The sequence below is a fragment of the Sciurus vulgaris genome, assembly GCF_902686455.1.
Source record: "Sciurus vulgaris genome assembly, chromosome: 5".
NCBI classification, from domain to species: Eukaryota; Metazoa; Chordata; class Mammalia; order Rodentia; family Sciuridae; genus Sciurus; species Sciurus vulgaris.
This window is the reverse complement of record NC_136465.1, coordinates 6,975,264-6,998,775: the sequence shown is the minus strand read 5'-3', so window position 1 is coordinate 6,998,775 and position 23,512 is coordinate 6,975,264. Positions and strand designations below refer to the sequence as shown.

General features: G+C 53.2%; 1 protein-coding gene across 1 annotated transcript; it reads right to left on the bottom strand.

Moving 5' to 3' along the window:
• Positions 1 to 2,132: 2,132 nt before the first annotated feature.
• On the bottom strand, positions 2,133 to 22,160 carry CTSB (cathepsin B). Its single transcript, XM_079142929.1, has 10 exons — positions 22,006 to 22,160; positions 11,085 to 11,235; positions 10,525 to 10,610; positions 9,144 to 9,258; positions 8,331 to 8,449; positions 6,629 to 6,714; positions 6,241 to 6,384; positions 5,712 to 5,828; positions 3,419 to 3,547; positions 2,133 to 3,094 (listed from the first exon to the last, which is right to left on the bottom strand). Exons 2-10 carry the CDS (start codon positions 11,208 to 11,210, stop codon positions 2,997 to 2,999), a joined length of 1,020 nt encoding a protein of 339 aa, XP_078999055.1. The 5' UTR covers positions 11,211 to 11,235; positions 22,006 to 22,160; the 3' UTR covers positions 2,133 to 2,996.
• Positions 22,161 to 23,512: the final 1,352 nt, after the last annotated feature.

Genomic DNA, 23,512 nt, shown 5'->3' with positions numbered 1-23,512 from the left:
GAATTTGGGTTTTTTCCCACCAGTAACGTTGGACCAGTAATGGGTCCTCTGTGACCACTAGAGACACTTGGCTTAAGTTTGGGTCCATGGAGATGATAGTTAATTTATGGGGTCAGTGCTGGATAAACTTTTTACCCAGTGCTGAAGCCAGTCAAGGTGACATGCTACATGGAATACAGTGGGGCGTCAGCCTGATGCAAAGTACTTTCCAAGTAGTTTGTCGAGACGTGACTTGGGATTTCAAGGTAAGTTGTTACAAAATGCATGTTGGGACTGAGCCCAAGGACACTCTACTACTGAGCTACACCCCAACCCTTTTTAGTCTTTGAGACAAGGTCTCCAAGTTGCCCAGTCTGGCCTTGAATTTACCATCCTGACTCAGCCTCCCAGGCTGCTGAGATTGCAGGCCATGTCCTGCTCATTTACTATTTTTAGTATAACTGCCCTGAATCTTGCATACTTACACTAAAAAATTCCTTGTTTATCTAAAATTCTAACAGTTGGGCATCCTATACTTTCATTCACTGCATCTGGCAACCCTGCCCTCTACTCCCCACTTTCAAGGAATCTAGGAATTTGAAACAAACATGGCAACAGTTGGGAGCGGGCGCAGGAGCCAGCACTCCACAGTCAGCTGCTGTGCTGCTTCCCTGGGCTCGGGCACGTGCAGGGGGAGCGGTGGTTATTTTGGGCAGTTTTGGAAATGGGTTCTTAAGTTTGTGGTTCTGAAACTTCAGTGTGAACTGCACTGCCCAGTCGCTGGGACCACATACTTTGACCCAGGCCTGGTGAGGTGCCCAGGAATTTGCTAACGGAAGTTCTCAGGTGACAGGGACGGGGCTGGTCAAGAAAGCAGGCTAAAAAACACTGCTCAAAGCATTGTTTCTTGAACGGTCACTGTACCTAGGAGTGAGCGGACTGGTCAGGATGCAATGCGGACTCTGGCCTGGCATTGCTTCTAGCATTGCCTACCAGGCAGCGGTGCTGGTCTGTGGTCCACTAGAGCAGCAAAGCTCCTAGAGGGTGGAAAAGGTGGAGCTTCTAATTCTGAACTCTCAAGGCCCTGCAGCGAGGACTGAGAAGGACTGCCCGCCTGTCCTCTCGTGTGAACAGCCCCGTGGAGCACCTCTGGAGCACCTCTGGAGCAGGAATGGTGGTCGTGGGAGCATTTCTGGCTTACTGAAGCCTCGAGATCCATCCCAAACTTTGCACAGCAGGTTTTAATAGAGCCTTTAATGTGATGCTGTCCCAGTGCCCTCTGGTGCTTATTCAGCACATCCTGGCTGGCTCTAGTGGGGGAATGGAGTTGCAGGCAGGTACCTGGTGCGATGGGGAAGAATGGGAGTGGAATTCAGTTTGGGAGCAGGCAGAAGTGTCAGAAGAGGGTAGGATTGTATTTGAAATTGTAAGAGCGAAGGGACTAGGAGTTTGTGACTTGAATAACCCTGTTAAGCATTTTTTAAGTACTATAAGGAGTACCAACCACAAACTCTTCTACAACCTTTACCAGGCTGCTGTTGCAGTATGGTTCAACCCAGGGCCTCATGCACTGGCAGCCACACCCCAGCCCTCGCCAGGTCTTTCAGAGCTTATTTGATGTAGCCTCTGATTCCTAACTTATTGGAAGACAAGCTTCCCAGGCTTTTTCTAAGACCTAGACCAACTCTTGTTCAGGTGGTGAAGGGAAATAACTCAGCTAGGGACAGGCAGGTGGAATGGGTGCTGATTGTTGTAGTTTCCAGTTCCCTCAAGAGCTGGTGTACTTGGCCGTGCTGCTTCACTAGGATGATGCAAAGGAGTAGTCCTTGGGCAGCAATGTGAACGTCACAGGCTCTGGCTCCCCCTGGGAGGTGACAGCCGACTCTGAGATCAACAGGGCGCCGCACCTTGAAACCTCAGCAGGTTACAGGGCTGTGGTTCAACATGGAGTGCCACTACCTCCTTACCTCTCATCAGGACAAGCCTGTCAAGACGAAGGGTGGATGAGGATGACAGGGAACCAAGAGAAGGGACAGGTGCCCTGGCTTAAAAACATGGCCAGGGAGCGAGCAGTCTCCAGAAGGCCCGAGAGCCACGAGAGCACAGGCCAGGACCACAGGGCCCGTCCGGATGACACTGCGACACCATCAGAACAGATTTCACTAAAGGAGAAACCTTTTATTGGCACAGTCATTCCTTGTTAAATTGACAGGGTGAAGATATAATTTCTCAAAAACAGTAAAAGCTGGTTTCTCCCAAACTAGTTTCACCATGGTAGTCAAGGTCAGTAGGTCAGCCAGCAAATCATGACAACTTGCTTTGTTTTAAGCCACGCCATTGGGAGACAATCTGTAAAAAGGAGTACAGCTCTTCCAGCTACTAGATTTGTTCATTCACATGATCAGCTGAGGTGCACAAAAAATAAAACTTCTATTAAAAAAGAATCAGCCAAGGACAGAACCAGAGAGGGCTTACAGCACTAAGAAGGGGCATGGATGCAGGCGCCTGGGAGGACGTGGCTTTCTCCAGAGGACTGCACGCCAGGCCTGCTATGTAACTGTGGCATTTAGAAGGCTACTTGCTTAGAGGTCCTGCTGCCGCGTGGGAGTTTGTGCTGTTGTTAGGAACTCCATGGACTGTTCCTTTAGAAACCTGCAGCCAAAGCCGGTGGGTCTGTCGCTGCTGGAGATAGATGCTCAGACGTGGGGTGGGAGGGTGTTGCAGCCAGAGCTGGAGCAGCAGGCACTACAAACAGCACTAGTCTACAAGGGGAAGACTCTGGCTGCACTGTGGCCACTGTCCACCGAACAGGCTGGGAGGGAGCCAGGAATGGACACGTTTCCTTGGAAGACAGTTCTAACCGCAGGCGTGAGTTTGGCCTAATCCAGTCTTTCACACCCTGTCTACAACTTCTTGTATCTTATGTGAACTCAAAGAATAAAAGACATTCTTGCCCCCATCTCACCCTGGCTACATTTAGGGAAGCCCCAGGACTGGCCAGCCAGGCCTGCAGCAGACTAGATGTTTCTCCAGTACTGCTCAGTGCGTGGGATTCCAGCCACAATTTCAGATTCAATTCCACAGTGATCCTCTCCTCTGAGGATTTTAAAGAAGCCTGGAAAAGGAAAGAAAGGTGCTTTGAAAGTGTGCCTTGGTTTCTGATGCTTGTCCATATGCCAGACACATCCCAAGGCCTGAGAGTGCAGCACCGCGGTGCTGTCAGCTGCTGGCCCAGCATCTCCAGGCACTTCCATCCACCCGCTTCACAGCACTGCCCCGGTACAGTGGAAACCGTGTATGCAGAGCTTTGTGAGCCACGGCCTGGTGCACGCCACCCTCTCGGGCTCAGAGGCTGCCTGAGCAGAGAAGTCCAGCCCAGCACCCAGCCTGCTCTGGCCCATGACTCCCTGTCTGCAGCAGGAAGGGGGCCACCACTCACCATTGTCGCCCCAGTCAGTGTTCCAGGAGTTGGCCACCAGCCAGTATGGGGTGTCGTTCTCCTTCCCCCAGCCGAGGATGCGGATGGCGTGGCCTCCCATCATCTCTCCAGCGACATGCTTGTACACTCCTGCGGAGGGGAAGCCAGTTCAGAGCAGACCCAGGCCACTGCTCTCACCCCAACACACCCCAGCTCAGCAAGCACCCCAGCAGCAGGAACAGGCCTCCCAGCAAGACCCGGGGTCCCATCGACAAAGTACAGATGGGCGGCCAGAACCAGAACACCACCGCTCCCTCGGAAGACTCCAGGGGCTCCCACGCCGTGGGGAGGTCGTCCATATGTGCTTTTGGATTTTTGTTTTGTTTTGCAGTAGAGGATGGAACCCAGGGCCTCATGCATGCTGGGCAAGTTCTCCACCACAGAGCTAAAAAGTGCTACATCTCCATCACTTTCTTTCTTTTTGTAGAAAAAGGACAAAGGTTTATTGCTTTGCTAGCAAAGGAGAAACAAAGGGGACTCCTGTCCCAGAGGCTATGATTCTGCCCATCAGCAGGAATTGGGGGGGGGGGGGGGGGGGAGCTTTCAAAGAGGTGACTCAAAGGCCACATTCCACCTGATCTCTGTTGGGAGTTGTAATCACTTGTTTATTTGGGAGATGGTCATTTCTGAGATCTTCTGTTACCATTCCCAAAGTCTGGATTCCTTCCTTCTTATGTTGGGTGTGTACTTATTGACAGATAAATCTGTCTAAAATGGGGAAGAAAGGTAATCCCATTTCCCTGAGATTAGGGAGGGCAGAGATTAGGGAGGAGCAGGGAGAGAGGAAGAGAGAGAAACATGTCCATTTTAAAAATAAGTTGCAGAGCAGCAAGGGCTATATTCAAAGCATGAAATGGCCCTCCAGCACTTTTAAAAATTATTTTAAGACATGGTCTCCTTACTTTGCCCAGACTGGCCTTGAACTTGTGATCCTCCTGCCTCAGACACATGAGTAACTAGGACTACAAGTGTGTACCTAGCACTTAATGCATTTTTGAAAGTCCAACACACTCAATGTTGTTGAGTCCCACAAAAATACTTGTTGGTTGGCTTTATAAACACAAGTTCTAATCACTAAATGTTTTTCTTTTTGCTACTGGAAATTGAACCCAATGTGCTTTACCCCTGGGCCACATCCCCAGCCCTTTTCGTTTTGAGACAGGGTCCTGCTAAATTGCTGAGGCTGGCTTTGAATGTGCAATCCTCCAGCCTCAGCCTCTGGAGCCATTGGGATTACAGGTGTGTGCTACCACATGTGGCTTTAATGACTAAGTACTAACTTACAAAAGAAATTTAATGCTAAATGACAAATTATCCATTCTATATCCTAGGATTCTGTATAATTATGGGCTTGTCTGTCAAGAGTTTTACACAGCTTGAAGAATTTTTAAATTGCTGCTCTGGGTGCATTGGAGAGGTGAGGGAGGAAGGAGGAGGGAGGAGCTGGTGGCCACTGGTTTGGCTGATGGGAAAGATGCTGGCCAAGGTGCTCAGAGATCTGGTCAGCCAGACCTTCCCCTGGCAGATGAATCACTTTGTCAAACTGGAAACATCTTTAGTAATATGCATGAGGACTGGGTAAGAATTGCCATTGTGACAATATTTATTTTTCTTGCCAGAATCATCTTACTTGTCCCATCTCTATATACGAGTTGAGAGCGCTGATATTACATCTAGTTGAATGTAAACAAAAGAGAGGCGGGAGCAAAGACAGTTCACCTGGAATGAGGGACTTCTAGTGAGCTGACAGGGAGAGGAATGGGGAGCAATCGGCACTACCCAGAGCAAGGTGTTCCCTTTATTCATGCCTGCATGTCAGGTGTGATGCAAGGTCTTTGCAAAGACAAAGATGAAAATGAATGAAATGGGCCACGTGGTCCTCACTGTTCAAATGTGGACACTGATGAAGGACACAGGCCAAGGCAGGAGTGACTGCCGCCAGGGAGTGGGTTTTCCAGAGGAAAACCGAGCTGGGCTTGAAGGGATGAGAAGGAATTAGCCAAATTCCTGGAGAGAGACGTGGAATACTGTATGCAGAGATGGAAGGGACCCCGGGGCACCACAGGGGGAAAGCTGTGACCACAGGACTGTCGGAAGCCACAGGTGGCTGCCCAGGAAGGAGGGCGGGCAAAGGGAGGTCTGGCAGCCCTCCTCCTCAGGAGCCCCAGGTCTTCCTCCTGGTGAGTCTGCTGACCCTCCTGGGCACCTGAGCACCGACCCCCACCCCCAGCTGCCTTCCAAGATCACTACACACCTGATTTGTAGGCCAGGAAGTCTGAGAAGACTGTGAAGGCACCCTCTACTGGGCCGTTTTTGTAGATCTCTGCCATGATCTCCTTCTCGTCACCAGAGACGCTGTAGGAACTGTACCCTGGAGAAGGAGCCACAGCAGGTGGGGTGAGGGCGCCGCCCGCAGCCCCCAGGCGGCTATTCGCTGACTCACAGCAGGCCTAGTCGGGCCCCCAGGAGGCCGAGACTTCCTGAGGACAGAGCTGGGTCTGGGAGCTGGTCAGCGACACATGGAGGGGGCTAAGGCGACACCAGGGTCTAGGACAGGCCACTGGCTTACAAAACAAGGGATCTGGTCTCACAGCACAAAAGGGCTGAAGCTGGACTCGGGGTGGAGCAGGCAGAATGTGAGGGTGTGAGGCTGTCTGGGGAGACCGGCATGAACTTCTGCTCCTTCCTCCTTCCCAGTGTTCCTGGACGCCAGGATCTCATGGCCCTGGTCTTTGCCTCCCTTTGGCTTGAGGCAGATGCCAGCAGGTCCCAGCCCACCTTACCGTAGTGCTTGTCTTCTTTGTAGGATGGGGCGTAGCCGGGCTCACAGGTCTTGCTGCATCTGGGAGTGTCTCCCTCCCCCGTGCACTGGGGCCGGGAACCATTGACGTGGTGCTCGCAGGGAGGAATGGAGTAGGGTCTGCAGCCTGATGACCAAGCAGAGGGATCAGCCTAGCACCACCCCCGAAAGGCCCTCAGGCCAGGAAGAAGTACTGGGCACGGGCCAGCACGTCTGCAGCCCGACCTGGTGCTGAGCCCGTCTCGGAGGGCCCCTCACCTGTGTCTGTCTTCAGCCCAGCCCTCTGCCCTCAGCTGTCCTTTACAACAGAAACCAAAGCCACCCCGACGCGCGGCTTAGGAACTCACTGGCAGACATGAAGGCACACTCACCTATGTGGGAGTTATACAGGCCGCCAGAAACCAGGCCTTTTTTTGTCCAGAAGTTCCAAGCTCCAGAGGGATAGCCTCCATTACAGCTAAAAAAGAGCCTTTTGTTAAATTCAGTGTGAGAAGTTCCAGCTGTGCACACAGACCACTGCCTGGTCAAACACTAAGGTCACTGCTGGGTCCACGCTGCCCCGGCACTGACCTGACTGTCCTCCCGGAGCTCCCCAACCCCTGGTCATCCTCCCTGCACACTCCTTCAGGGACCCAGCCAAGCTCGCACGCCTGCCCATAAAGACCCTCCGATGACAGAACTCTCGAACCCGCATCTACGCCAGACTAGGCACTAGGCACCCTTCCTTCTGGAAGGGCGATTCTCAACCACACAGGGCATTATGATCCCTGAGGTACAGTGGCTCCAGCCTCCTCATCTGCAGTTCTTGATTTTTGTGGTATCAGTTACTGTGCCACCAACTGTGGTCCAAAATATTCAATGGAAGTTTCCTGTGATTCCAGGGTTTTAAAGTGAGAAATGTTCCCAGCAGTGTGATGGATTCTCACAGCATCCCACTCCAATTGGCATGAATGAGAATCGGGCCTTGTCCAGAGTGTCTGTGCTGCATACCCCACCTGCCCTCGTCCAGTGTCTGTGCTGCATACCCCGCCTGCCCTCGTCCAGTGTCTGTGCTGCATACCCTACGAGCCCTCATCCAGTGTCTGTGCTGCATACCCCGCCTGCCCTCGTCCAGTCTCTGTGCTGCGTACCCTACGTGCCCCTCAGCCACTCATGAACCATCTTGGTTGTCAGAGTCATGGCTGAGGATCACACAGTGCTTGTGCTCAGGTTACTTTACTTAACAATGGCCACACAGCACTAGAGTGGCAACACTGGCAATTCCAGTAGGCCAAAGAGAAGCCATAAAGTACTTCCTTAAGTGAAAAGGCAAAAAGTTCTCAATAAGAAAGAAAAAAAATTCACATACTGAGGCTTCCAAGTCTCTTATCCCTGAAATTGTGATTAAAAAAAAAAAAAAAAAAAAAAAAAAAAAAAAAAAAAAAAAAAAGGCTGAGTTGAGGTGGAAGAAGCACTGACTTTATGTACAGGAGAAAACAGCGAACACAGGGCCCGGACGAGCCTGGCTCTCAGGCACCCACAAGGGCGTCTTGGAGCACCTGCCCTGTGGCTAAGGGGGTGAATGTACTAAGAACGCCCACCAGTGCCAGGGACTGATGTCACTGGTCTGTGATGAGGGGCGGGCACACTTTTGGTTTTTTCTCTTCTTTTAACTGGGGTATTTTTTTGCGCAGCCATGGCTGAGCACTGCCATTGTAGACCCAGGACTGGACATTAGCACTGGTGAGCCTGGTTAGGGATACAGCTCCCTGTGTCCCACCTGGGGCCCATCATCTTGATTCAAAATAGGAAAACAGCCCCAAGGCAAGCATACTTCCATGAAAAGGAAAAAGGAACAAGTGAGCAAACCCCAGTCCCAGGCTCGGAAGTTCAATGGAATTTTCTGAGACCACACTGTTACAGGACCCTTCTCCACCAGCTCTGCAGGCCAAACCTGGCCGCCAGGTACCTGCAGACTGCAGCTGCCACTCGGGCCTGCCTCCACTCCCTGTCTCAGCCAAGAAACACCTTCCCTCCCCAAGGAGTCCTCCCTGTCACTGCACCGAGGCCTGTGTGAAGGTGCCCAAGGCTCACCCGTCCCCACACTGGCCGCCACAGCAGGTGAGCATGTCCTCCGCAGACACCTCCACGTTGACGTGCCCGTTGGTATGGATGCAGATCCGATCAGAAATGGCCTCCACAGCCCCAAAGGCCTGCAGGAACAAGTCCTGCCCAGTGAGGAGGCCGCCATGCCTGACCTGTGGCCTCCCCCACCACGACCGGAGAGGCCTGAGACCTGGTGGATGGCCAGTCTCCCTCAAAGCCACGTGTGGCTCCAACTTAGCTTCAAAGCAAAGGCCAATCCCCCCGAACCTCTGTTGGGGACTCAGTTTAATTCTGAAGCAAACACAAACACACAGCTCACTCCGAGGCTGTACTGTGTGGTTCTGCTTATGGGAGGTGCTGGGGGCAGCGGGAGCCAAGTGTTGGCAGCGGCCTCAGGAAGGTGAAAGGGCTCTGGAAGAGGGTGGGGTGGCCGAACAGCACTGCCCACATACTTAATGCCACTGAGCTCACACTTCAGAATGGCTAAGATGGCTGCACTTTCTGTTATGTGTATTTTACCACAACTCAAAATCAAAGTTTAAGACCACTCTTGAGAGAGATGGGACACTCAGGAAGCAGAGCAGTGGCCAGAGTGGTCAGTGCTTATGGGGGCTCTCCATCTACAGAGCCCACAGCTCATTCATCTTTCCACCAATCCTCGCCACAACCCCTGACCAGCGGACCATCACACTGAAGGGAGCTGACTGAACGTGCACGTCACTTGCCTGGTCACAGTTGGTCCCTCCCCAGATCTGCTGACCCCTCCCCCACCTATTCCTCTCCCGGTCAACAAGGTCTTACCCAGCAAGAGCCACAGGAACCCTGGTCTCTGATCTCTTTGATGGTTGGACAGTCGGGCCACTGTTCCCGAGCATCGAAGCTTTCAGGCAGATTGATGTCCCCTGCAAACTGAACTCTGGACAAAGGAAGGAAGGAAGGAAGTTCTTCACTACAAACTTTCACCCTACAACTCACTCCCCAAGAGGCAAAGGCCACTTGGTCAAGGGCTGCACCGACAGAGCAAGTGAGGCCCAAGATGTGCGGAAGTCCACAGGATTCCATCAGTCTCTTTTGTTTTGGTACTGGGAACTGAACCCAGGGACTCCTTACCACTGAGCTGCATCCCCAGCCATTTTTTACTTTCTCATCTTGAGACAGGGTTTCTTGCTAAGTTGCTAAGGCTGGCCTTGAACTTGCAATCCTCCTGCCTCCGCCTCCAGAGTCATTGGGATTAGAGATGCACTTGAAATCTTATAACACAGAACTTGATACCATGGCTCGATGCAATATGGCATTCTGTGCGCTTCTTTCTGGATTTACTTAATAAATATTTTTCAATAGTTCAATGTCTCTTGCTTCCTCTACACATCTCTAATTGTAAATATCTGTCTCTCGATGCTTCAAATCATTTTTAAAATCTATTTTTTTTCTGGGTTCTCATTTCACATAAGAGGTGTACTGGAACAGGCAGACACTGGATCTGAAGAGGAAAGTCGCTCTTTTCCTTAAAGAGTCATTTAGCCGTACGCCAAGACAGAAGTGCCCTACCCTTGGTTTACAGTCTATGAAAACCACTGAAGTTCCCCAGCACAGGGTGGACGTGGGGACCGCGTCCTGCCACAGCCGCCATCCTCAGCGCTAAGGGGTCCTGCAGCCTGGCTTCCCTTCCTGCCTATCTTGCTGCGATTCTCCAAGTACTTTTATTTGTCCACTTTCTGGCTTGAAATAGCTAAAAGTAAAGACTGCTCGTCTTACAGCCCCGCAAACTCAGGCTGGAATACACACTGCTTTTCACGTCGCTCTTACTGCCTCTGCTTTCCTGTAAAGAGTCATGACCCTTAACTCTCCCACCCTCAGGAGACCCGTCTAGGGCCTGCCAGGAGCAGCAGCTACGAGAAATGCCCTCAGCAGTTCTCGAGGAAAATAAAACACCAATGGCAAATTCTGTGGTCTTTCTAAAGATTTTCCTTAAATTTTTCAAAACTGAGTCCTTTGAGACCCAGTCTGTCATCCTGGGTCCTGAGACACCTGGGAGAGGCCCAGCACCGGCCTGAGCTGTACCTTGAGGCATCTCAGCGTGGAGGGAGACCTGGGGGAGCCTTCGTTTCCCCTGCCCACGGTCCCTAATGGATGCCTGTGGCCCACAGGCTGAGTCAGGGCTCCTCCCAAGCACGACACTCACCGCTCGGGCAGCTTGGGTCCACCCAGGAAGGTGCCACACAGCCTCTTCAGGTAGCTCAAGTCCACATTGTAGAAATTGCGTCCAGCCTGGAAGAGAGCCATGCCTGTGACCATCACCTACCAACCCAGGGGGTTCCTGGGATGGGGTGGGTGGGCATGCTGCCCGCCCCCAGGGCCCTTCTCGGGGAAGGCCAGGGAAGACCAGAAGGCTGGGGGAACAACCAGAGCGACCCACGGGTACAGTGCAGCTCTCAGGCCAGGTGCCTTCCCAGTCCACTGACAAGAGACCCCGTGCCCCAGCCCAGTCCTGCGTACGGTTCAGTCCTCCCTCTTTGGTCCCCACAGTGCTCAGGGTCCAGGGCTCCACTGCGGGTTTCCCGGGCCCGGCTGTGGAGGCCAGGAAGCTGACTCCGCACCTCGGCCTGCGGCGCACACCCACTCGTGCCTGTTCCCACGCACACAAGCGGGGGCAGGGAGCAAGTGAGCAGGATCCTGAGCCCGACTGCACAGTCGACCCAGAGGTGACGTAAGGACAGATGCAGGACGCAGCCCGCAGCCCACCTGCCACGTCGTGTTCTGCTTGTTGATGTAGGTGATCAGTTCATCTGAGAGCGGGTGGAAAGAAGGCCTGCCCTCAGCTCTAGTCAGCACCAGCAGACAGCAGAGAAGGGCCAAGGGCCACCACATCCTGGAAGCCGGATCCTGAGCCCACCTGGAAGGGACAGGACAGGAGTCGGGATGGTTCCGGGCTGCACATCAGGGCGCCTCCTTGGGCAGACAGCAAGGTTCTCACCCTGGCTCTGCCACGGCCTCCGTTTCAGTCTTCCGTTTCCCTCAAGGGTCTACAGTGCCCACGGCACCCTCAACCGTGCCGTGCCCCCACCGCGCCTGCCGGCTGGAGTGAGCAGACAGCCCAGGGCTGTGCCCTGGCTAGACGCAGCCCAGGACCCTGTGCTTCCTTTAAACTGCACGGACTTGCTCATCACCGTTGGAGAGGCTTTCCCAGAGAGTGGTCTGACAGGTGTGAGTGATCACGTCCCGAGGGGAGGACCGCCGGAAAACGAGAGAGTAACTCGCTGTGTGCCGGTCACCGTGAAGCCACGGGAAAGCAAGCTCGTCTGGTTTTTCCAGCCGGCCAAGGGCTCTGCTTCCAGCTTCAGAGACGGGGCTTCCGAGAAGAGAAACCACCAGGGCGGACCACGTGGTGAGTCAGGAGACCAGCGACTTCCAGCTCAACCCGTGAATCACCCTCTTGGGCAAGGAGCTAACAAAACTGTTTCCTGGGCACCGCCACCTGCAGCCTGGTGAGGGCCGGGGGGAGGGTATGGGCAGCTGGGTGGCTGGTCCCAGGGGCTCCGCAGAGCAGGCTCTGCCTCCTGGAGATCAGGCTGCTGCAAAGGGCCCATGACGTCCTGTCAGGGCGCAACACACGCCTCCCACGGAACTCGATGCTGGAAGGTTCAAACTTCACTGTTGCTTAACTTCAGCACTTTGGGTCAGTAGATGACAGAGAGAAGAGAAGCCAGGTCCACACTCAGTGTTCTGACCTGTAAACCTTTGAATATTTACAGTCTAAAAGTTCAAGAGCAATCCCTCTGGGGGAGAAGCACGTGAGGAGAGAGAGGTGTGCTGGAAAGGAGCTCCAGGGAGGCTGGCCCTCCGGGAGGGCAGATGCATCCCTGCCATTAGTTTCGTGTGTGTGGGGGGGGGTGGGGGGCACTGGAGGTTGAATCCGGGAGTGCTCTGCCACTGAGAACACCCCCAGACTTTTTTATTTTTTATTTTGAGGCAGGGTCTCACTAAGTTGCCCAGGCTGGCCTGGAACTTGTGAGCCTCCTGCTTTGGCCTTGCAAGTAGCTGGGATTGCAGGCGTGTGCCACCCACCACACCAGCCACCTACCAACTTGAAACCTGAATCAGTGACTCAGCATCTTGACATTTAGAAACGTACAGATACACTAGCTCCCAAACAAAAAGACACAGCACACGTATGCTCACTAAATGCTTTTTGTGTAAGACCAGAAACAAAGTCAATGCTAACAGCAGAGTAATTGTTAAATTGCGGTAAATGGCCCAGTAGATTACAAAGCAGTTGCTGAAAAGTGGACTAGCTGAATCGTACCGACTGACAGGGCAGAAGTGCTCCAGTCACACTGTTAAGTGAAAAAGCAAGTGCGGATGGTTACTGGTCGGAGCCTGTTAAGCAAGGTCCATGCCAGATGCAGTCCTGCAGCTTCCTGCAAAACGCGAGGGTCAGGCAGGCCTGGGGCACAGCACACCACCCGGCTTCCTCCGGGTGCTCAGAAAGCCTAGGCCCGGCACCACGAAAGCTGCCAGCCTGGGCCATCGGCACAAACCCGTTTAAAAATCAAACGGTGACAGTAAAGATGAGGCTGGTGATGCCGCCGGAGGCAGCAGCTAGGGAGCTCGGAGCCCTGGGTTCAGTCCACACTACGCTCAGAAACAAGCCAAGGAAAATATACAAAAGCAGTAGCTGCACACAGGAGACTGCTTCCCACCACTATGGTCTGACCGTGTTCCCAGAGGTTCGAGTTTCAGGAGCTGGGTCCTCAGTGTGGCCATGTTAGGAGGTGGCATGACACACAGGAGGAGGGGAGGTGGGAGGTCTTAGTGGCTCTGCTCCAGGCTCTGGTTTCTCCTCCATGTAATCTCTCCCTACCACACATGATGCCACCATGATCCAATGTGGGGTAACCCAGGACAAAAGGGCCCTCACCAGAGGCCAACTCCATGGGCCTGCCTGATCTTGAACTTTCAGCCTCCAAAACTGTGAGTTAAATAAACCTCTTTTCTTTATAAAGCAGTCAGTCTCAAGTATTTTGCTATTGTAGTAGAAAAACATTTGTACCTTTTTTTTTTTTAAAGAACATGCTCTTGTATTTCAAAATTTGTTTTTCAGGAAGAATAGTAGTAATGCTTGCCAAAGACCTTAGGTCACCAATTCGATAAAAGATCAATTTTGTAATAATCTCTAAATGCATTCCCAATCATCCTCTGCCACCAAGGCACCCTAAAGACTGCCAGCTCAAGGCACTTAATGTCCCCATTTCCAGTGACTCATGGGAGGGCTGCCTTCTCATGTGATCATGTGTCAGTCACCCACATGGCCCTCAAACTGAGGTAAATGTGTCAAGAAGTCAGGCTCCTTTCTTTTTCTAGCAACACCCTCTGACTTACACTTGGCCTTTTCATCTTTTCCCAAGACAGTGGACACTGGTACAGATACACCAGAGTGTCCACTCTGCAAGTGGGAGTCTGGACTAATGGCTGACAGCCCGTCAGCCTTGTTCTCCCCACTCTTGTATATGGAGACTGTGAGTGTCCCCAGGTGCCTCCTGGAGGTGTGGCATCTGTTGAGATATTAAATCATGAGCCAAGAGGAGGATAGGACTGTTTCCATGGCAACCTAGATCTTAAAACGGGATTCCTTGGTTTCTGTGGTGGTGGAGAACTCAGGCACTCCCATCTCCCAGATGGTGCAGATGGTCCTGGTTCCTGCAGCCCCTGGGCACTCCGCCAGTACAGTGACCTCTGGGTGCCCACTCGCTCCTCTTCCTTTGGTTCTGCTGCCCTTCCCCATACTCCTCTGAGCTGGAGGCCACCTGGTGCCCACCCCACTCAAACAGGACAAGCAATGGGGAGAAGACTCCTTTCAGCCCTGCACCTGTGGCACAGGCTCCAAGGGGCACAGCTGCTGCCATGTGGTGGTGAGGACAAGCCCTGGCATGGAGGCAGGAGACCTGCATTTGTACCTCATCTCCACCACTAAGTGGCCCCTAGGGACACCAACCTCTGCAGAGCCTCAGTTTCACCACCTGTGAAATGGATTAATAAGTACCACATCTCTGGTGGCAGCTGGATGTGAACTGAGGGAGGGCGGAAGCCCCTGCATGGTGCCGGGGGTACACAGAAGGTAGTGAAGTGCTGCTCACTAGAACAGGCTCCATTTCCTTCTTCCCCACCTCTAGCATGGGCCAGGTAAATCTGGTTTACACCAAACCTACTTGAAATACCTCCCCATCAGGAGGAGAGTCTGCATTACAACAATCTTCTAAGCAGGGTGCAGTGGTGCACACCTGTACCCAGCTGCTCAGAAGGCTGAGGAAGGAGGATCACAATTAGAGTCCCTGTCTCAAAATAAAATTTAAAGAGCTGGGGCTATAGTTCAGTGGTAGAGCACCTCTGAGTTCAATTCCTGGCACTACTAGAAATACCCTTCAACAACAATTATAAAACTCATCAAAACACCACACACAACCACCCACCAAGGTTCCAACCGCAGTGAACCTCCACATCTGATGTCCAAAAGAGGCTTCCATTTTAAGGGTTCTGAGACTGTTGAGAGCCCAAATCTAGGTCCCCTCCTAGAGGAAGAGACACAGACACCCTGAGAGCAGGGGCGATTTCTCTCTAGTGAGTCGCAGTCTTCCACCACCCCAACGCTGCTCGGATGGCAAGGTCTCCAGGAATGCGCCCGGTGCGTGTGACAAGCTCAGCTACCACCTGTCCTGGGTCCACGGTCTCTGCCAAAGCAGCAACCTGCTTTCACTTCCCTCAGTTCTGGCAAACACTTCCCTCTTATTTCTCAATTCAGTGATTTTTTAAAATTACACAAGAGAAAGTCCTTATTTCAGAAGGGAAGGGGCCCAAACAGAACACTTGCAAGCTACCAGCCTCCTCTTTCCAGGCTGTGGGCAACTGTTGTTTCTAGCCCGGGTTACGGAGCTTCCCAGGAAGACCTGGAAGCCACTACATCTCCTAACGCTTTCCAAGTTAGTCTCTGGCTCCAAGACCAGGCCCTCAGTCCTCCCCTTGCCAAGCACACGAGCACTCGGTTTATAAGTCCCCCATGTCCTGAAGAACACTGTCAGTGTAAAGAAAGGGTTTGTGGTCAAGTGATCCCTCTCCCACGGCAAAACCCAGACACCCCAATGACCTTCCCAGAACAAACGGGAAGTTCGGGACTCTAGAAGGAGATGGAACGGATATCAGAGAGGAGCTGACTGACGCCAAGTCACAGGAGGCCTTTTGTCCTGCCATCCTAAAAGAGTAGAGTTTGGCTACCAGCAAGCTTGAGAAGGCAAGTTCCTTTACACGGTTACAGAGCCCTCTGGTGAAAGATGTAAGGGGACAGGCCTCAGACCCCCGAACTCCCAGGGCAGAAAAGGTGAACAAATACCCAGAGCAGATTTTCACCTAATACTCTGCTCTTGCTGCCCAGCGATGCAAGAACGAATCGGTGTGAATCACTGTGGACCTCTTCCATAGGGGCGTTAAATAATCACAGAACTTCAGCCAGGTGCAGTGCTGCCTCATGTCCTCAATCCCAGGGACTTCAGAGGCTGAGGTAGGAGCACGGCAAGTTCAAGGCCAGCCTCAGAAACCTAGTGAGGAGACCCTGTCTCAAAAGAAAAGGGCTGGGATGTAGCTCAGTGGTAAAGCCCTGGTTCAGTCCCCAGTACTGCAGGAAAACACCCCCCCGCCCCCAGCTTCAGTGCCTACATTTTGCAAGTAACCACAAACCAGGACTGTGCCTCAGAGATGGGCAGTGACTGCATCAGGGGACGGTGGGAACCTAGGAGGATGTGAGGGCTTGGTGGGACCGTGACAGAGAATATTATGCATTTCTTCCCTTTCCACAAAAACTTGTCTTGGCTCTCACCCCCATTGCAGGCAGCTGTTCAGGTTTCGACCTCTTCAATAGACCCACAAAACAAGACCATGCAGCTCTTCATTTCCTTCCACTTCAGCTCGCCCGGTTATTTATACCTCAAAGCTGGAGCAGCCTGGGGCAGGGGAGAGAGGTACTCTCAAGGATACACGGGAGGGACCTGAAGCAGGCCCGGGAGGCCTTCCTCCTCCTGTGATTCGTCATTCTGAATCACAGCCTTGATGTGGTCTCTAGTGTTTTATGTCCTTGCTTCTGATGGAAAAGTGTTCAACAGATTCTTCATCCACCATGTTTAAATGAAGATAAAACAGGCTGGGGGTGCAGCTCAGTGGTCTAGCACCTGCCTGGCTCATCCCAGGCCCTGGGTTCACTTCCCAACACTGCGAACACATACATACACACCAAAGAATCCCGGTCCTTGACCTCATCTTCCTCGTGATGAGCAGGCGTGGCCTCTCGGACCCTTCGAGCCAGGCTCTATGTGGCCAACTCCTGCCTGACCCAGAAGCGGCAGCCGAGTCGGGAACCAGAGGTGCCACTATCTAGTCCCACAGACTCCACAGGAACCAGGAAGGTTCCACATGCCACCTGAACCTTTTAGGTCACTCAGACACTTCACAGGCCACCCACCTGCCAGTCAACTTCCAGAACAAGTCACTCATTCACACCAGGTGCAGCAGGGCCAGCCGCTCAAGCTACTCTCCCACATGATTGGAAAATGTCTGGCGACAATGCCCACAAGTGGGACACCTAAGATCAGCCACAGCAACCCACGCCCTGCACAAAAGAAAATTACAACCCTGGGACTAACACTGGGCACCACAAAGCCCTCAGCAGTTGAAAGAAATGTTTATTGTTGGTGGGAAACAAGACAATTTTACTGACGATGTTCTCGTAGGTTCTGGAAGCTTTTGCTCCCAGCCCTGTTACTGACTGACTGAGGTGCTGACAGGGGAGATGCATTCCCCAGGCCTGGCTCTAACGTGGCCATGTCGCAGAGCTTTCAGGGGTCCTCCGGGTCCAGATGGATTAGTGCCAACGCCTCTCAGCTTGCAGGAGCACGGCGGCTCCACCAGTCTGTTGCAGGCTAGGCCGTGCTTCTCAGCCTCTGCAGAGACCCTGGCAGACACGAAAGCGAGCAAAAGAAAGGGGCGCCTCCGCAGCCTGGTCCTGCCGTCCCCTCGTGGGGCCCTAGAACAGGCCGATCTGAGAGGGAAGGAGACGCTCTTTAGGAAAGGGCCTCCCTGCACCAGGTTTGGGGCAGCCACCATCAGGGAAACCTCTGCCTCTCTCCACTGGTAGCTGAATGTACATCTCTCTAAACACAGGGCAGTGAGCACTTGCTATCCCAGAGAAATTATTTTCAAAAGTATCCCAGTGTGAGTTAAAGTTATGGCTATCACACTATTGGTGGCAAGGCCCTGGATGCTGATGTACTTTACTATCTTGACTGCCAAAGCAAAGCTCACCCCAAACCCAGAGGGGTCAAGAGAACTGAGAACGGGTGGCAGAGGGCTCTTGGTATTCTGATGTGGTCTGACAACCCCTGACCAGAGGAAGCCTTGGCTGGCAGCCTCCACCCCTACCCCAGGACTTGTGTAAGCCAGGAAGCCACATAACTCCTCTGTGACATGCCCTGCCTGAGTCCAGGTCTGAGGTCAGGGAGGAGCCCGGCCCCACGGCGGCTGGGAGGCAGAATACCTCCAGGTCCTCTCTCTAGCCCTCTACCACCTTGGTGGTACCAGCCACACTTACTAAGAACACTAGATTATCTCCACCAGACCAAGGGAGTTACTGGCCTGGTAAAAAGAGATAACGGTCAAAACTGAAAAGCACATGTTCTTGTCCGCACCCATACAAACATGCTGGAAAAGGACCTCAGTCTTGTATAAGGCTTCTGTTTTACAGGTGGGAGAAACTAAGGCTTGAGACAGGACCATGGGCAATCTGTGAATGAGCACACCTACCTGAGTAAGGGTGGATTAACCGTCCAGGCTGAAATTCTACCAGTCATTTAAGTGATGCAACTCATGTTGCAGACCTGCAGGTGGCCTAGCTTTCTGGCCTGTAAAGAGTAAGACTTGCACCCAAATGAGAAGACGTGACCTAATTGCAGAATTCAGACCCTTAGGTGAGGACCTAAAGAGCTCAGCGAGAGTCAGCTGTTCACAAACACATGGAAACACACAAAGGAGCTGGGCGTGGCAGCACAGCCTGTAATCCCAGCCACTCGGGAGGCTGAGGCAGGAAGATTAAAAATTCGAGGCCAGCCTCAGCAGCTTAGGGATGCTCTAAGCAACTTAGCAAGATTCTGGCTCAAAATAAAGTAAATAAATAAGGGCTGAGGATGTGGCTCAGTGATACAGCGCCCCAGGGTTTAATCCCCAAACAACCAACACACACACAAAGGGAGCCAGGCAAGGTGGCACATGCTGTAATTCCAGTTACTCAGGAGGCTGAGGCTGCAGGGGCTTGAGTTTGAGGACAGCCTGGGCCACTTAGTGAGACTCTGTTTTGGAAAGAACAAAGTGCACAAATGCTACCAATGATCAAAATGAAACACTTCACTATTATGAATGCTTTTCTAGGGCAAAAAGTCAAACTTGAATTTCTAGTCAGGAAGATTAAAATGGGTACCATTTCAAACCTATTAGATTGGTACAAATTAAAGTCTGGTAAGATCGAGTATTGGTAAATATGAGGAACAGGAACTTGCAACACTGCTGGGAGTAAACACTGAGATGGGGGCGCTGGGGTTGTGGCTCAGTGGTAGAGTGCTCATCTGCATGTGTGAGGCACTGGGTTCAATCCTCAGCACTACATGTAAATAGATAAATAAATGTCCATTGACAAGTAAAAAAAATATTTAAAACAAACAAACCAACCAACCAACCTGAGTCACCCTGGAGGGCACTGTGTCAATATCCAGCACAACAGAAGATGCGCATGCCTTGTGACCCAGTCATCAAACCTGTTTCACTTTTGCTTCTGCACAGAAGAAACTCTTGCAAGAGATTGGGAGATACAAAGATACTTCCTGTAGCATTATGAGCAATAGTGAAAAAGTAGGGAAAATCAGGCACAGAGGCACAGGCCTGTAAGTTCGAGGCCAGCTTGGGTAACTTATAAAGTCCTTGCCTCTAAATGAAAACACAGGACTGGGCACAGTGGTACACACCTATAATCCCAGGGGGCTCTGGAGGATCAAAGTTCAAAGCCAGCCTCAGCAACTCAGACCCTACCTACGCAACTCAGTGAGATCCTGTCTCAAAAAAAAAAAAAAAAAAAAAAAAAAAACAAAAAAAAACAAAAACAAAAAAGGGCTGGGGAATGTGGCTCAGTGGTTAAGTGCCCCTGGGTTCAATTCCCAGTACCAAAAAAGAAAAAAAAAAAAAAAGGTGGAAACAATCCAACTGTCCTTTGGTAGAGTAACACACCATGTGAATTTAATGTGAATGAACCAGAGGCTGAGGATGTGGTCAGTGGTAGAGCACTCGCCTAGCACGAGTAAGGTCCTAGGGCAATACCCAGCACCACAAAAAGAAGAAAAACAGATGAATGAAATACATTAGATCTGTAAGGGACAAGCATTTGAACAACGTTCCTTATGAATTGATACAGAATAGAAGAAACTCAAACTAAGCGCAGGAGAACTGTAAGAAGAGACCTGCAGAAGGAGATACAATGTTCCTCTGAAGGATGGAAAGCCGGGGCAGGAGAGTAACTGACTACAGGAGAGACCAGGAAACCAGCTGCTCCAAGGGTTAGAGTTAGGGTTATCCTGGGAGGCCTCGGGTCTACAGAGGGAGTTAAGGCTTGAAGGTAAAAATGATAGAACTGGACTGGGCCCAGCGGCACACACCTGAAGGCCCAGCAACTGGGCAGGTTGAAGCAAGAGGACTCAAAGCCATCCTCAGCAACTTAGCAAGGCCCCATCTCAAAAGAAAAAAATAAAAAGGGAATGGAAGGTGGCTCAGTGGTTGAGTGCCCCTGGTTTAATCCCCAGTAGCAAAACAAACAAACAAACAAACAAACAAACAATAATAACAGCAACAAAACAAAACAAAACACCTTGTGGGAGCAGATGTAGGGACTACCAAGTACAGCAGATTCTATCTTCACACGATTCACAGGAAAGTGCTTGGGTTTCACCCTTTTGACCTTCAAAAATTCCGTTTCATCTAGTTCAGCCCCACACATTTCTAATAATTTCCTTATACCAGAGCCTCAAAAGTAGACAGACCTGTGACTCCTCCCCTCTACATGTTGCCAACCCATTCTACAGAAGAGCCTCACCCCAAACTGCTGAATCAGCACCTCAAGGGCTTCCAACCTGGGGCTCAAGGGCTTCCAGCCCCACTGCCTGCCCAGTTTGAAACAGGGTTGTCCTGAGTCAACATCAAGGAAAGTCCACTTGAGTCAGGACTGGGTCTGACCAGTGTCACCACTTGGGACCAAAGGCAGGACGGGGACCTGTACCTTTGCACCAGCCAGTACCCTAGGCTTTGGGTCACATGCTCAAAAGGAGCAGAAGCCACTTTCCTCCAGGGTGCCTTCAACTCCTTGGGTCAGACTCCTTTCTCTAGGAAGTTCAAAGGCTGTAGGACAAGAGAGAGAGTCTCCACCCAGAAAAGGCTATCGGGGAAGAAAAGAAAAGAACACTCTCCCAGGCCTCTTCACCTTCCTGAAGATTGATCAGGATGGGTGTACTTCAGCCATTCTCTCCCAGAGGTACCTTGGGATCAGCTTTCCCAAGACGCGGAAAGGTGCTAGGTCTCCCTCTGAACCCCAATCTCCCTTCCTCACTCGCCGGTGAGCCTGGTGGGGGCTGCGGACGGGGCGGCGCCTGGGCCTTTGCAGGCTCCCTCAGTGCCTGACAGGGGACTGGCACAGGCCCTCAAAGTCTGGTCTAATTCACCTCCTGGCTTGCCTGCGGAGACCCCACAAGGCCACCCCACCGTGCCGCACAGGTGCTACCCCGACCCACACGCCCTCCAGGCCACTGACTGAGGGAGGGGCTGTGCCCCAAGGACGCTAAGTGCTCGCGGCTCCCACACCATCCTGGCCTGAGGCTGTCCAGCTTCCAGGAGTCCAAGTGCAGCAACTGACCTCGTCCTCCTCCCCATATCCCCAGGGAGGGGACCCGGGCCCCCAAGCCCGGCACAGTCTCCTGTTCTCCACTCTGCTCAGCATCTCTTCCTGTTTATCGGCTTAACTCTTCTCGTCCGTCCCATCCAAGCCACCCAGTTCCCGGCTCCGCTTTTCAAGAGACCCCGTCCTCTGGGGTCCCAGGAATTGTGTGCGGTTATGTGCAGGAAGTCGTCCGGGCAAACTCTTCAGAATGAAAACAAAACAAAAAACTAAACTAAAACAGATGCAGGTCGATACCACTATCTCGGCAATCTGTGCCGATGACCCCGAGGCCAGGGCTGAGGGCCAGGGCGCGAATGCTGGCCTCGGTCGCCGGATCCGGACCCAGCTTCCCCGCAGGCTCCTCCCTCGGGGCTCCCCGGCAAACTCCCCGGCTCCGCCCGGGCCGCCCGGCCCGGCTCAGTCCTGGGGAGCGCGGCCCGAATGCACTGCGCCCCGGCCCGCGGGCGGCCAGCCCCGAAGGTCCCCGCTTCTCGCCGGCCGCGACCGCGACCATCCCCGCCAACCTCCAGGGACCCCGTGGGACCGCGCCTGCGCCCGGCTGGGGCCGCAGAGAGGCCCAGGCTCGGCGCCCACGCGCAGCTGGCTCGCCATCCTCGCCAAGGTCACGTCCGTCCCGCCCCGCGCCCGGGCACTCACCGAGCGCAGCGCCGAGAGCCGCGGCCTGCAGTCGCGGAGGCAGCGAGCTCGCCGAGAGCGAGGAGGAGCTGGAGGCGGAGCCGGGGCCGAGCCGCGGTAGCCGCCCCGGCCGCGCGCCCCTATTTAGCCTGCGCGGCCCCGCCCGGCCGGCCGGCTGGCCACGTGACGCGCCCGCCGCGCCCTCGCCCCCGCGCGGGGCCTGCGCAGCCGCTGCTCCCGGGGACCCGGCGGGCGGGAGCGGGGCTACGCGCCTCGCAGGCCTCCAGGGCGCAAAGTCCTGCGGACGGGAGCCGCGTGCGGCGGAGAGTGGCCGAAGGGGGTCCCCAGGGTCCCCACCCACCTGGAGAAATCCTCCAGGGACCCCGCCGCCCCATTCAGCAATTGCAGAGCCGCTGGGCGCTGGAGGGGCTCCGTGGCCCTGGCTGACTTCCTTGCGGGGGTTGGGGAGGTGGGGCCGCTGGCTTCACAGAGCAGCCCCAGCGTCTTCTAGCTGAATATCCTGAGATGGTATCCTTGGGGCTCAGAACAGGATACTTTGAGCCGAAGGAATCCGGCTTAGGAGCGGGATCTTTCTGAGCTTTCTCCTGACCCTTTCTCCTCCCCCAACGCAGACCATAGAAACTAGATTGTTCCAGAAGGCGGTGGTAGAAACTGGAACTCACCTCCCGCAAGGCCAGCCGTCATACCTAGAAATATTACTCTAACCTCCCTCCTGTGTAGGAGCTGGTGGGAAAAGAATTCCTGACCTACCTCACAGGATGCTCCTTCTGCAGGGGTCTTACCCCCCTCAGGACAAAAAAGAATGCTACCCGGAAATGCCAGGAAATGCCAGGACGGGTAGGCAAATCCCCAGCAAGCACAGGCCATGGGGCGGGGGGGGGGGGGGGGGGGGGGGGGGGGGGTTAGAGAGGCTGAGGGGATGGTCAGGGGTACTCAGAACTTCCCTCCTCCTTAGACTAATCTTGCAGGGTAGGCATAACTTCAGTTTTATTCAGGAGGCTCAGAAAAGTTTATTTAATCCAGGCTCTTCTGACAATAGGAAAAGAGTAGACTGGGCAGGTGATTCTGGGGCCCTCCTGGACAACATAGTGAAAACTCACCTCTTAAAAACAGGAGAAGGGGAAAAAAAAAGTGTAGGTCTGACCAACTCTAAGGGGCCTGACCCTCAGGCTCTCTGGTGAAGCCTGCAGATGGTTGGCCATCCGACTGTGCCATGGACCCTGAACCTTCCAGGACCCATCAGAGAGCTGACTCAGACACAAGCACCCCCACCTCAGTTGGTACCAAATTAAGGCAAGAGGGGAAACAAAAAAAATCTCTAAAGTCCAGGCATGGTTACTGAACTGCCAATTGGGCAGAAGGCTAAGGAGCTTAGACAGCAGTGGATATGGTGGCTCCAGTCTAGGTGGTCCAGCTGCCCCAGTCACGTCCAGACTGCCCCAAACTCCTGGCCGGAAAATCAGTGCTTTGATCATCCTCTCTGTGGGCGTCAAGTCACTTCAGACCT